Consider the following 14,638-nt stretch of genomic DNA (forward strand, 5'->3'; position numbering starts at 1 on the left):
GTAACCCATTCCAGTGCTTCAACACCCTCCTAGTGAAACAGTTTTTCCTAATATCCAACCTAGATCTCCCCCACTGTAACTTGAGATTACTGCTCCTTGTTCTGCCATCCATCACTCTGGAGAACAACCTCTTTCCATCCTCTTTGGAAGAAGTTACTCACCCTGTGCAGTAACAATGGTTCTTTGTGTGTCCCCCTGTGGGTGCTCCACTCAGGTCTCAGTGCGTGCCTGCACCAGGGATTGGAAATTTTTGTGAGCAGTGCCCCTCGTGCTGAGCCTGCGCACTCAGCACCTCGCGCCTCTGCTGTTTTGTGGTGTGAGCGCGCAGCACGAACCACATCTGTTCCTTTTCTACCTGAAGTCCCTGTAGACTCCAAGCAAAGGGGAAGACGGGAGGGTAGTGGAGCACTCACAGGGGGACACATCTGGAAGAACCATTGTTATTGCACAGGGTGAGTAACTTCTTCTTCAGCAAATGGTGTCCCTGTGGGTGCTCCACTCAGGCAACTCCGTAGCAGTACCCACCCGATGGAGGTGGGCATTTAAGTCTGTTATGCGGAGGAAGGAAGGATCGCTTCTGCTAGAGATGTTGCAGGTATTGGCCCCTTCTGTAGGGCGTAGTGCTATGCGAAAGTATGGTGTGAGGACCAAGTGGCTGCCCTACAGATGTCCACTAGTGGTACATTGTTCAGGAAGGCCGTCACAGTGGCCATCACACGTGTGGAGTGAGCACTGATAGTCTGTGGGGGCTGTTTGCCCTGGAGTTAGTAGGCAGTATATATGGCACCTGCAATCCATTTGGACAGGCATGATGCTGAAACAGCTGTTCCTGTGTGAGGTCCCGACCGTGAAACAAAGAGTCTGTCCGATTTTCTGGTTGCTCTTGTTCTATAGTGGTAGAATGCAATTGCCCTCCTTGCGTCTAGAGTGTACCTTCACTGGAGGAGGCATGAGGTTTTAGAAAGTAGGCAGGTAAGCAAATGGGTTCGTTTACGTGGAAATCGGACATGACCTTCAGGGGAAACTTTGGGTGGGGCCTGAGTATCACCTTATCTCTGGTAAAGGTAGTGAAGGGTGGGTCTGCCATGAGGGCTGCAATTTCTCCTACCGTTCTTGCAGATGTTATCGCCACTAAAAAGGCCACCTTCATAGATAGGTATTGTGGTGGCATGGTAGCTAGTGGCTCAAAGGGTGGTCTGGTGAGCGTGTCAAGGACCAGATTCAGGTCTCATGGTGGCACTGGGGGGTGCACGTTTGGACACATTTTCTACAAGCCTGTGAGAAAACGATTCACCGTGGGATGTGCAAAAAGGAAAAAGCCACCCACCGGATCATAGAAGGCCGTGATTGCCACCAGATGAACTCGGACAGAGCTGATGGAGAGACCTGTGCCATTGAGGTCCATGAGGTAGTCGAGTAAGGTAGGTATGGGGACAGTAGTGGGATGTAAGTTGCTCACTGTGCACCATTGCTGAAAGCGTGTCCACTTGTTTTGATAGGTGCTTCTCGTGGAGGGACACTGACTGTTTAAGAGAACTTGTTTGACTCTGTCCAAGCAGGTGAGTTCTTCATTCTGAAACCCTGGAGAAGCCACACCGTGCGTTTCATGGGTTTGATGTTGAGGTGACATGTGCTGCCATGGTACTTTGTGAGGAGGTTGTGAATAGATAGTATAGATAAGGGAACCAGGGCTATCTCGACCAGGCTATCGGTAGTTCGACGAGGTGTACCGGTAGTTCGGAATAGGAATCCTAGTCCGAACTACCTAGTTCGAGCCCCGTGTAGCCGCGCTGCACAGGGTTCGAACCAGTGGGGTTTTAAAAATGGCGGCTCCCCGCTTATGCAAATGAAGCCTGGGAAATTCAAATCCCGGGCTTCATTTGCAAGTGCGGTATGCCTACATTACCCCGCTAGTTCGAACTAGTGGGGTAGTGTAGACATACCCTCTAGCAATAAGTGGGATTGGTGGAAAGGCATAAAGTAGGGGAGCTATCCAGCTAATGGTAAAGGTGTCCCCTTGTGATCTCTTGCCCAGTCCTGCCTGGGAGCAGAATCTGTGGCATTTGCGGTTGTGAGGTGTTGCAAAGAGTTGGGAATCCCCATTTGTGGAAGATTGAGAGGAGGATATTGGTATTGATCTCCCACTCATGGTGATCTGAGAAATGTCTGCTCAGTTTTTGGCTCTGACATTTTGCTGTCCCAGTACGCACATACCTGTTGGTGTTATTTGATTTCACTAGTTCCAGAATCTGACTGCTTAGGCACATAGAGAGTGTGATTGGGCATGCCCTTGCCGATTGACATAAAACATAAAAGGCGTGTTGTCCGTGAGGACACGGATAGTTCTGCTTTTTATCAGGAAGGAAGTGGGTACAAGCCCTGAGAATAGCCCTGAGCTCTAGGATATTGATGTGACAGTGTCTTTTGTGTTGGGCCCACATTCCCTGTATTGATGTTGTGCCACAGTGGGTTCCCCAGCCCATAAGTGATGCATCTGTTATTATAGTACTTGAAGGGTCTGGTCGGTGGAAGAGTATACTGATGAGCAGGTTGTTTGGAGACATCCACCATTCAAGAGACTGCAGTACTGGTGGAGGAAGCGAGAGGAACTTCGCGAGGCTATTTCGGATTGGTATATCATTGGTTGTGAGCCAATGCTATAGGCAACGCCTATGCAGCCTTGCAAACAAGACCACAAACGTTGTGGCAGCCATATACCTCAGTAATTGAAGGCACGTTTGGAAAAGGGGGCCCTATCTGACCTGTTGAATGAGATTGCAGATTGCCTTGAATGTTTGTGGCAGGAAGTAGGCTTTTATTGTGACCAAGTCTAGTAATGCCCCAATGAAGTCTATCTTTTAGGTGGGTTGTATGGTGGATTTTTGCATATTGATAAGCAGGCCAAGTCGGGAAAAACATTCCCTGGTGACAGTTGTCATGATAGTAGTTTGTTGATAGGTAGGGCCTTTGATTAGGCAATCGTCGAGGTAAGGGAAGATGATGACATTTTGTCTTCTGAGAAAGTCTGTGATTACGACTAGCATCTCTGAAAATACTCGAGGGGCCACAGAGAGGCCAAAGGGGAGGACTCTGTAATGATAATGTTCTTGGCCCATGACAATTCTGAGAAACCTTCTGTGGAACAGATGGATAGTTACATGGAAATATGCATCTCGTAGGTCGAGGGCTGAGAACCAGTCCCCTTCATCCAATACACGTATGATGGTTACTAAGGTCACCATTCTGAATTTTGTGTTGCGAATGAACTTGAGTTTCTTGAGATTGAGGATCAGTCTCCATCCCTCTGTTTTTTTGGCTGTGAGGAAATAATTGGAGTAAAACCCCTTTCCCCAATGTTCCTTGAGGACGGGTTCTATTGCTCCTAAGGAAAGTAGTTTTTTACCTCTGCCTGTAGCAGGGGCTTTTGAGGGGGGTCCCTGAAAAGGGACGGGGTAGGAGGTTGGGTGGGGGGTATGGATGTGAAGGGAATTGTATAACCCGATCTATAATTTCTAGGACCCATTTGTCCGTGGTAATTTGGGCCCACTGTTGGTAGAAGGGTCTCAGGTGGTGATGGAAGGTGACATTGGACTGCACTGGCCCTGTGGGGTGGTCGCTCAGACCCCCGACCAAAACTTCCAATTTGTTGTTTGTTAGAAGGGGATTGATTTGTAGAGGACTGGTTTTGCTGAGTCCTCCTCCTGTTAGGATGCTGCTTAGGCTGTTGCTTAGGCTGTTATCATATCATTTAGGCTGTGTCTAGACTACATGGCTCCATCGACGGAGCCATGTAGATGAGGGTTGTAGGCAAAGGGAAATGAAGCGGTGATTTAAATAATCACCGCTTCTTTAAATTTACATGGCTGCCACGCTGAGCCAACAAACAGCTGATCAGCTGTTTGTCGGCTCAGCGCGCTAGTCTGGACACTCCCCTGCTGTCATCAAAGCCCTTTGTTGGCAGCCCCATTATTCCTCGTGGGATGAGGTTTACCAGGGCTACCGACAAAGGGCTTTGATGTTGGCAGGGGAGCATCCAGACTAGCGTGCTGAGCCGACAAACAGCTGATCAGCTGTTTGTTGGCTCAGTGCGGCAGCCATGTAAATTTAAATGAAGCGGCAATTATTTAAATTGCCGCTTCATTTCCCTTTGCCCAATAAACAAATCTACATGGCTCCATCAACAGAGCCATATAGTGTAGACGTACCCTTAGTGGGTGGGTGAGATTCTGTGGCCTGTATTGTGCACGGGGGTCAGACTAGATGATCAAAATGGTCCCTTCTGACCTTAAAGTCTATGAGTCTATATGGCCTCTACTGCTGCCTGGAATATTTGTAATCATAGTCCCTAGTCTTTTGGAAGGGAGTATATTTACGCTTCTTATTCGGTGGGATGTACATCCCCAAGGGCTGTGTCTACACTGCACCCCTTTTCCGGAAAAGGGATGCAGATGAGACAAGTCGGAATTGCAAATGAAGCGGGGGATTTAAATATGGCTGCCGCTTTTTTCCGGCTCGGGGCTTTGCCGGAGAAAAGCACCAGTCTAGACAGGATCTTTTGGAAAATAAAGCCTTTTCCGAAAGATCCCTTATTCCTGATTTTAAGAGGCCAGTTACCCCTCTTGTGTTCGGCTAAGGAGATTTTTGTAGGTGCCAGGTTTTGCGCAGTGCTTTCTTGTGCTATGGTGCCGGAGGGGGTGGGGGTGGGAAGGGTGGTCAAAATCACTCTGTCCCGTTTCTTCAGGTGCAGAGCAAGAGTTCACAGGAGCTGAAGGTGGAGGCAATATGCGGCTTCCCTGAAGCTGCTGCCCCAGTGACGCCAGTTGGTGTGGTGAGTTCAGCTTCTGCCTCAGCTCTCCTGACTGATGCTGGCTTGAGTTTCTCTGCAGTGCCAGAGACTGATGGCACTGGGGAACGAGAGGCTCTGGGCAGCTCAGATAGGGAGCATGCCAGGAAAGCCCTTATGGCTTGACAGCCTGTGCAGGATGATAAAACTGCCCTACCAGAGGGCTTTTGCTGCACCTGCACCTCCTCTGGTTTGTCCCTGGGTGATTGAAGAGACTTTTACCAGAGTATATTTTTAAGCCACATTTCGCGATCTTTTCTGGCCCTCGCCATCATATTCAGGCAATGAAGGCACTTATGTGCTACATGAGACTCCCCCAGGCATTTGACACGAGGCATGGCCATCAGACGTAGGCATTGAGTCTCTGCATGAACCACATTTTTTAAAACTGGGGGAACCTGGCATGTTGATGAGCGAAAAAGAAAAGCCACCACAGCGGCGTGTGTGGCTTTTTTTTCTTCAAACGAAGCAAACATTGAAATAAGATGAAACTAGTTAAACTATGAGGTAAAAGACTAAAAAGAATAACAGATTTCTGTTTTTCCTGTCAGGAAGAAGAGCCCTACTCTGAACCCCGTCTTCAGCCAGGGATGGTTGAAAAGGAACTGATGGGGTTCGCGCCACAAAACAGCGGGGATGCAAGGCATCGAGTGTGCAGGTGCAGTGCAAGGGGTACTGCTTGCAAAAATCTCCGATCCCTGGCACAGGAACACACTGAGACCTCCTGAGTGGAGCACCCACGGGGACAGCTCGCTTCAGGAAGTTGAAGTCTGCTATCAAATCCCTCCTCACTTCTCTTCTTCAGACTAAATAAGCCCAAATCGCTCAGCCTCTCCTCATAGGTCATGTGCTCCAGCCCCCTAATCAACTGTGTTGCCCACCGCTGGACCCTCTCCAATGTGTTCACATCCTTTCTTTAGTGGGGGGCCCAGAACTGGAAGCAATACTCCAGATGTGGCCTCACCGTGCTGAATAAAGGGGAATAATAACCTCTCTAGATCTGCTGGAAATGCTCCCACCTTCTGTTCTATAATCTGATTAGATTGGTCAGGCATGACTTGCTGTTGGTGAATCCATGTTGACTATTCCTGATCACTTTCCCCCTCTTCCAAGTGCTTCAAAATGGATTCCTTGAGGATCCCCTCCATGATTTTTCTGAGGACTGAGGTGAGGGTGACTGGCTGTCAATTCCCTGGATTGTCCTTCCCTTTTTAAAAGATGGGCACTCCATTTGCCTTTTTCCAGTCACCTGGGACCTCTCCCACCCTCCACGAGTTTTCAAAGATAATAAGCTACAGCTCTGGGCCTGGCCCCTAGCGGATACCATTCCTCACAGGCAGTATGTCTCTGAGCTGACCCTGGCTTGGTCCAGTATGACTGCCTTAAATTTTGGGTACTCTAATGCCTCGCTTGGGTGCTAGTTCCAGGAGGCCATTTGTGCTAACCCTGTCAAGTAAGGCTGCCAGCAGCATGGCCCAGTGCAGGTGGTGGCAACGCACTCAAATATAAACAAGCAGGCCTCCAGATCATCCCTGTGCCCCATCTTAGTGATGGGCAACCAGACCAAACCACTCCCTGGCTGGACTGGGTATGGGGGCTGATGCATTTGCTGCTGGTGGTTGGTTCTTGCAGTAACAATTGCTGCTGCTCTTGTTGCTGGGTCGTGGGTAATTGCTGCTGGGCAACAAGCTGTTGAAGCAGCTTAGCTGCTGCTGCTGATGTTCAGCAGTCTGGTTTTTGTCCAGCAGCTATTCAGAAAACTTGGCAAGCTCCATCTTGTCTGGGTTTTTTCTTTTCTTACTCAGTCTTTCGGCAGCCCACTTCACTCACACTTATCCTTACAGCAGTGGAGGGATTGTAGTGCTCCCCACGTTATCCATCAATTGTTGCAGGGCAAGCCCACCTGTTTCCCTCAGGAGGGGGCACCAGGCTTCTGATGCCCCTTTCTTGGACCTCTACCCCACATGTGCCCTAATGCTCAAAGTCAATAGTACCGCTCACTTCCCACAGGGAAGTCCCATATGTCCTAATAGCCAGAGTGAATAGTACAGCTCCCTGAACACAGGGAAACGTGGCCTAGCAGCCAGTCAACAGTACAAGGAAGGCTAGAATCACTTGTTGGGTTGGCGTGGAACAGGTAGGGGGACCCAGGCCTGCCCTCTCCACTGTGTCCCAGCCTACGGCCTCATCGGCAGTGAAGTGGATCACCACTAGCTTGGTGGGGAGTGCGGCCGAAACGTGCCAAGCACCCCAGATTCAACTCCCCATGCTGGACTACTTCCTATCAGTCTTTCCTTTGTAGTCTGCTCTGTCTTTTCCTCTGGCCTGGGGGCTTCTGCTGCAGTTCCCTGCTGCTTGGTGACAGTGTCTGGGTATTTCTGGGCTTTTCCTTCAGGAGCTCCTGCAGTACCTCCTTCCTTATCAGTGGTCAGCACAGACTGAGGTGTTCCATGGGCCTTTATAGCTGGCCTCCAGCTGAAGCATGCCCAGCAAGGTTGTGGGGATGGGATCTTCTCAGTCAGGTAGCCAGGCTCAAATCCCTGCAGCTCCAGTGCAGGGTTGGTACACCCCATCACACCGCCTAATAAAGATAATTTGCTAGGAGGAGACTACATAGACTATGAACACATTTAACTCTAACAACAAACAAACAGACCCCATTGATAAAAATGTAAGAAAAATTAAACTTTCATAGAATACATTTAATTAAGCATATATCCATCAAACTACCAAGTTTGTCTTTGTGATACCCCACTGAAAACCACTGCATTATCAAGCCAGAGAAATTCAGGCCTGGACTGCCTATAAAGGGTTAATGTATTTTTGAGACATGGAGAACTTTCTGGACAAGTTTGGCTGCAAGGCTATCTGCTCATAGTGGGTGCCTGGCATGAGGAGAGCTTTATTTACATATCAAAGGAGAACACTGCAAGGATGTGTTCAGTACATGTATCGCAGGCAGCTCTTGCTACAGAGTTCATATTCCTGTAATCTGAGATAAAAATGTGAGGAAGACAAAAAAATCTCCCCCCAATCTGAGTGTGGCTGCGCAGATCCTAGAAGATTGTCTACAAATGGTCAAAACTGCTTGAGAAGAAAACTGAACAACTGAAAAGTGTTTTGGGAGTGAGCTTGGCATGCATAAAGATGCCAGGTTGTGGCAGAATAATGGGGCATGAGAGGAATTAGGAGTCAAGAAATAACATCAACTGAGTTGCCACTGATATTTCTTAAGATATGTTAAGAAGTCATTACATATTGCCATGCATGGTATCACTGAATTAGAGAGGAGACACAATTACTGATTACTAAAAAAGAAATAAGCAGACAATATTTTAGACAATTTCAACAACACACTAATTAAACAAGAGTGAGAAAGGGGTGGAAGCCATCTGTGGAAAGAAATTCTAATAGTACTCCATTGACATGCAGTCATCCAACAGCCTCCTAGTGTACAAGTGAAGTATAATATATGGAAATTTGAATTAGGAAGAAATGGATTTTTTATGTTGCAATACGTACAGCAGAAACTGCCGAATATACTTCATGATGGTGACACAATACAAGCATTGAATTGACATCAACAATAAACAGCTTCAAAAAAACTTTTCAGGCAAGAAGCTCCTGAACAAGAGTTAACATTCCACTACTCTCAATGACCTTCTCTTCCTTAAAGACATTCAACTGCACATACAGACTTCCTCACACTGAACTGGAAAAACACCATGATTGTTTCAGAAACAGTGAGAACACTACATTGTCCAAACGTTAACAGGGCAGAATCTCAGTCTATGTATGTGTAAATCTAGCTTATTGTAGGAATTCAGCACTACCTCTAACAAATACGGCCAAACAAATTCCCACTACAGCATGGTGTCATTCATTTTCATTGTACAGCTATACAAGTACAGTAAAAACTTTTTTATCCAGCATGTTGGGGGAACAGGGATAGTGCTGGAGAGAGAGTTGGAGTGTGGGGTTAGTGGCTGGGGTGGATCTGGGGTTTTGAGGTACCTGATCCATGGCTCAGGGAGGTGCGCACCTCAGGCAGCTCCCCACCAGTGGCGACCTGTTGCTGCTACTCCTAGGTGGAGGTGCTTGGCTAGGTAGCTCTGCAAACCTATCATCTCCCATTTGCCACAGACCCCAGCCAATGCTGCAATGGAAGCTGCAGTGCTAGCACTCGGAGCAGAGCCACCTAGCCAAGTACTTCTATCTAGGAACATCAAGGACAGGTGGGGAGCTACTTGAGATGAATGCACCCTGAATCCTGTACCCTCAGCTCCTTGCCACACTCCAATTCCTAACCCTGAGCTCTTTCCCACAACCAAATGTCCTCCTAGAACCTGCACCGAGCACTCCATCCTACACCCCAACCCTGCACCATTGCTTGTATTCCAAATCCCTCATGGCTGTTTCCGAGCTTAGGAACATTTGGGCTATGTCACCTCTTCCAAGAAGGTAGGTGGAGCTAGGAGAGTCTGTTGGCTCCGTGCCAGCTTGATTATAAACTGGATTTTCTATAAAGATTAGAAATGCTGGATTAGAGAGCTTTCTGCATGATACAGGGGCAGATAACACATCTTTTATTATACTTACATAGGTCTAGATCCAGTAAGCAGATACATACAGGTGGTGTTTTGCAATTGTGTGGAGTCCCATTGATTTCATCAGGACTTCAAACAGATATACAGCTGCACCTATATGTATCCAATTGCAGGAAAAGGGCAGTAGTAAATCACTGCCAACACTACAGGAAATGGTTTGGCAGACATGGAGCTAAATGTTTAAGAGAGGAAGGAGAGATAAAAACTAAAGAATTCTATTCATGGCTCTACTAATGAACCCCTCCTCTTGGACCCTGGACAGGTGACTTCTCTGCCCCCAAAATATGGATACAGATACTCATGTAATAACAATAAGAGATTATTTAATTCATGCACATAGAGCCTACCATAAAAATATGCTTTATGTTAAATCCATTTAAGGTCTATTCAATTCTCATTTGCATAATCTATACTTTGCAGATAAAATTTTCACTTATGCATTCAAGAAGTTCTGCCCACTGAACAAGTGCAGAGTGCAACTCAGATTGGCACTAGGAATCTGAGAGCAGAATTTTGCCCTCAGATTTTAGCAGTTACAGAAGCTGGATTTTTTGCACAATATTTCTGCACATGTAATTCAAAACCATTAATAAACTCATTTTTAAAAAAGACTTCCTTGGTGATTGCAGTCTATAATGTGGATGAATGGCTTTTATTAGAAACAAAATTGGCGGTTATGCACCATAGCATATCCTTAGTATACTTATGTATGTTGCTTTCATATACTGCAGGAAATCATTACACACTACATTACATTTTTTTTAAACATAATTGCACACTAACGGCTTTTGAAAGATTAAGTTAAAAATTCAGTCTTTGTTTCACGGGATTATAGCATTTATGTTAAACTTCTTCCATATAATCTATAAAAGGTTAAATAAAAAAATCCAAGGAATTTAATGTACAGTGAAAGAACAGCCCTATCAGGAAATAAAGCAACAATTAAAATTGTCATTATCATGGAACCTGTGTAGAGTGAACTAAGATATAGCAAAACTACACTTGTGTTATCTGTCTTACAATATGTTACTAAAGAAGAAGGGAAGCCTTAATTGTTTCACTGCGTTGCCAAATATAAATTGCAATTTCAGTTCCAACAAATATCTGTTCAGTGGGACAAATTACCAAGGGAGAAAATACCAACGGCACCAGGAAAATCCAGGCACACTTATTTTCTCACATACATATGAATGAACAACTGGGTAACTACGACAGAAGTGTTCATCTGACTGAACAAATTTCCTGTTTTCTGTTGCACACAAATTGAAAAAGGTTATCATATTGCAAGTGTGCAGTTTTTGCATGTGAACAAGGTGTGGGCAAATTTCTGCAAGTGTATTAATGCTGCATCCTCTGAAAATCTGTCCCATAATAAATATGTTCGGCGGAAAAGAGGGATGAGGAGAATTTCACTCTATTAGGGTTCCACTGTATTAAAAATAAAGTCAAGGCCATTATCTCACTTTTAAACTACCCTCACCCCCAAGCAAGTTAAATCTAAACATCATTTATCTTTTATCAACTTTTAAAAAAAGCCTGCTACTCACACTGGAGAAGTTTTATATCTATTAGGAGTTCCAGAGTCAGGAGAATCACCACCAACACTACACAGGCTACCAGGAAACTGTTGAGACTTGCACTGAGCAAAAATACCTGCCACACAGCTGCTCTTCTCCCACAGCACGGCTTTAGCCAGTTAGATCTAAGGAAATAAAACGGGGGGTGGGAGGGAGGCAGAGAGAAAGGAAGATGGAGAGGGTAAAGAGATGAAAGAAGTTCTGCTAGAATAGATGTGACCATCAGTAAAGTTCAAAAGACTTTACAAATCCTATTTGCTTTTATTAACTTCTCTGTTAAATTCAGCCTCTTATCTAATTTTCTGAAATTGTACAGAGTTGGATGCTAGTTATGTATGTGGAATGAAAATACTGGAATTTAATGGGCATCTTTAATTACTCCTGTACTGTGGAGGAAGTTCTCTCTGGTTAAGAAAACTCACTAAGATCCTCTATTCTAGTCCCATTTTTATACCAGGCTCATCACCATTGAATTTGAGTGCCTTTTTAACAATGAATTAAGCAATATGACTAACATCTGCCATGTGTGGTTCTTTCTTCAATGCACTGGAAGAAAAACATTTTTATGTTTGTTTTGATATGTGTGCTACGTGCTTCTATTTATGAAAGCAAGAGCAAAGACATACTCTTTCCAATTAGATTGGAAAGTGATAAAGTTGTGGTAATTCCTCTGGAAGAGAGCATTATAATCTTCAACCACTACAACCCTTAATCTTTGTGATGACTTAGGAGGGAAAGTTGCCAAAGCAGGCACACAGTCATGCTTCAAGGTACTCTGCGCACCAGAGCCAGTGCCTATGATGTCATTAAAGGTTGCAGTGAGTGTTTGGAAAGGGAAAGGGAAAGGGAAAGGGTGACAAACTGATAAAGTGGGTTGTAAGCTGGCTGCTTGGGTCCTGGACCTGAGCTCAGACCTGGTGTAAACCACCTGCTTGAGTCCCAGGTCCCTGACCTGTGCTCAGGCCTGGAACTAAATGTCCAGCAGCTCCCTTTAAATCCTGGGGCCCTGAGTACAGGGTGGGCAGCAACACAAGCACAGTCCTACAGTTAGTAAGGCCCAGGCCCTGGTTCCGGGTGGGGCAGCAACACACACACACAGTTCCACAGGCAAGTGAGGGAAGGGAGAGACTGCCACTTGGTATGTAGGGTGGCAGGGTGGGCGCAGGCCCTCCCTACTCCACCATGTCCCAGCCCAGGCCTCAGTAAGGCCCCTGTGGTGATTCAGCCCCCTGGGGTCAGTGGGGATCCGGCCTGCAACAAACTGACATGCTCTAAAGCATATAAGATCAGCCTGACAGTCACCAGCTTCCCCTGGGTCACTTCCTAACTCCTTCCCCGCCCCCGGCATCTACCTGGCCCCACGTGTCATAGCAGTCTGGGCCAGTCCTCAGCCTCTGCAAGATCCTCAGGGCTCTCCTAGCTTGGGAGTTTCCTCTGGCTACAGGGGCCTTACTGAGCTCCTAGGCTGGGCTTTTATCCTACCAGCCCCGCCCCTGGGCTCCTGGGGAGTTAAAGGGACAGGATTGGGCTCCGCCCATCCAGGCTTAGAAAGGGGTTCTTCCCCCTCAGGGCCAGTGAGCAGCCACCCCTGCTCACTACATGGATGAAGTGGTTCTCACACACTGTGTGAACTAAGATGCCAATACACAGATATTGGTGGTACACGGGGGAATGCATACTATCTCTGAATTAATAACATTGAATTAATAATACTTTAATGGGGGCATAATTCAAATGAAATTCAATCTCCTGGAAAAAAACCTACCGACATGTTTATATCACGATGGCTCTCCTGTTGTATCCATACCCCACATCTTTAAAAATGATACACAGGGGGATGTCTCATTGCTACGTGAGCATCACCCAGGGACTCATAACTCTCAGGAATATCTTCAGAACACAGTGTTCCAGTGAAATGCTCCTTACAGAATCATGGAACCATAGAACTGGAAGAGACCTCAAGAGATCATCAAGTTCAGTCCCCTGTTCTCATGGCAGGACCCAGCACTGTCAAAATCATCCCTGACAGGTGTCTGTCTAACCTACTCTTAAATATCTCCAGTGATGGAGATTCCACATCTGCAAACTTAATAATCATACTCTCTATGCCATCATCTAAATCATTGGTGAAGATATTTAACAGAGCCGGTCCCAAAACAGACCCTGCGGAACCCCACTTGTTATGCCCTTCCAGCATGATAGTGAACCGTTAATAACTACTCTCTGGCTATGTCTAGACTGGCATGATTTTCCGCAAATGCTTTTAACGGAAAAGTTTTTTGTTAAAAGCATTTGTGGAAAAGAGTGTCTAGATTGGCACGGACGCTTTTCCGCAAAAGCACTTTTTGCAGAAAAGCGTCCGTGCCAATCTAGATGCGCTTTTGCGCAATAAAGCTCCAATTGCCATTTTCGCTATCGGGGCTTTTTTGCGCAAAACAAATCTGAGCTGTCTACACTGGCCCTTTTGCCCGAATGGGAGCAGCATAGTATTTCCACAAGAATCACTGATTTCAGACAGTAGGAAGTCAGTGTTCTTGCAGAAATTCAAGTGGCCAGTGTAGACAGCTGGCAAGTTTTTCCGCAAAAGTAGCTGCTTTTGCAGAAAAACTTGCCAGTCTAGACACAGCCCCTGAGAACAGTTATCCAGCTAATTATGCACCCACCTTTCAGTAGCCCCATCTAGATTCGTTTCCCTATTTTATTGATAAGAATATCATGCAAGACCGTGTCAAATGCCTTACTAAAGTCTAGGTATATCACGTCCACCGCTTCTCCCTTATCCACAAGGCTTGATATCCTATCAAATATCCTTCTCCCAGTGGCTTGATGACCTTACACTAAAAGACCTCTTGTGCAGACACTTTAAACTTAAAAGATCTAGCAAGGATTACAATATATGGACCCACATACCCATAGTACAAATTCCTCAAGACTCTGGAGTAAGACTTTGAAATCACCAGATACTGCTTCTCTGTCTCAAACATGCAGACTAAAAATATGTGAAATAAAGCACTACTGTACTAACTGTGCAAGACAAGATGTAGTAGATTTTTAAATTATTACTAAAACAAATACACTTGAACCACCAAAAAGGCAAAAAAAAAGAGAAAAATTAAAGGCATTAAGGGTGTGTCTAGACTACGCTGTTTTTTCGAAAAAAAGTTGGCTTTTTTAAAAAAAAACTTCAGCCACATCTACACAGCTATACTACCGCCACATTCTTTTGACAGTACATCAAAAGAATGTGGCAGTTTTGTCGACAGTGGTAAACCTTATTTTACGAGGAATAACGCCTTTTTCGACAGTGCTCTGTCGAAAAAAGGCGTGTGTGCATGCAGACTTCCCCCCCCCCAAAAAAAAACAGACCTCCAGGGAAAGCCCCTGGTGGGCAGTCCATCTGCAGGGAAAACCTCTATTGTTCCTGTCTGTAGTCATGTTTTAAAGGCACAGACACCCTTGGCAGCCATTCTGACAGGAAGCCAGCCACAGAGCAAGCCTGTCAGAACACGGCTCTCCCTGCCTCCCTGCCACGTGATCATGGCACAAGCACAACACCCCCCGAGGCTCCCAAGGACTTGCCAGGGAGCCATCCCAGCTGCCCTCCAAGGGCA

General features: G+C 46.0%; 1 protein-coding gene across 1 annotated transcript in view; it reads right to left on the minus strand.

Moving 5' to 3' along the window:
- The window catches only part of TMEM266 (transmembrane protein 266), a 264,791-nt gene that overhangs the window by 154,894 nt on the left and 95,259 nt on the right, over window positions 1-14,638 (minus strand). The window contains exon 4 of the mRNA XM_006126238.5: window positions 10,998-11,152. Coding sequence (XP_006126300.2) covers window positions 10,998-11,152 — 155 coding nt within the window. The remainder of the gene's footprint in view (window positions 1-10,997; window positions 11,153-14,638) is intronic.

This window comes from Pelodiscus sinensis, chromosome 14, assembly GCF_052426305.1.
Source record: "Pelodiscus sinensis isolate ZL-2025 chromosome 14, ASM5242630v1, whole genome shotgun sequence".
In the NCBI taxonomy this organism is placed as follows: Eukaryota; Metazoa; Chordata; order Testudines; family Trionychidae; genus Pelodiscus; species Pelodiscus sinensis.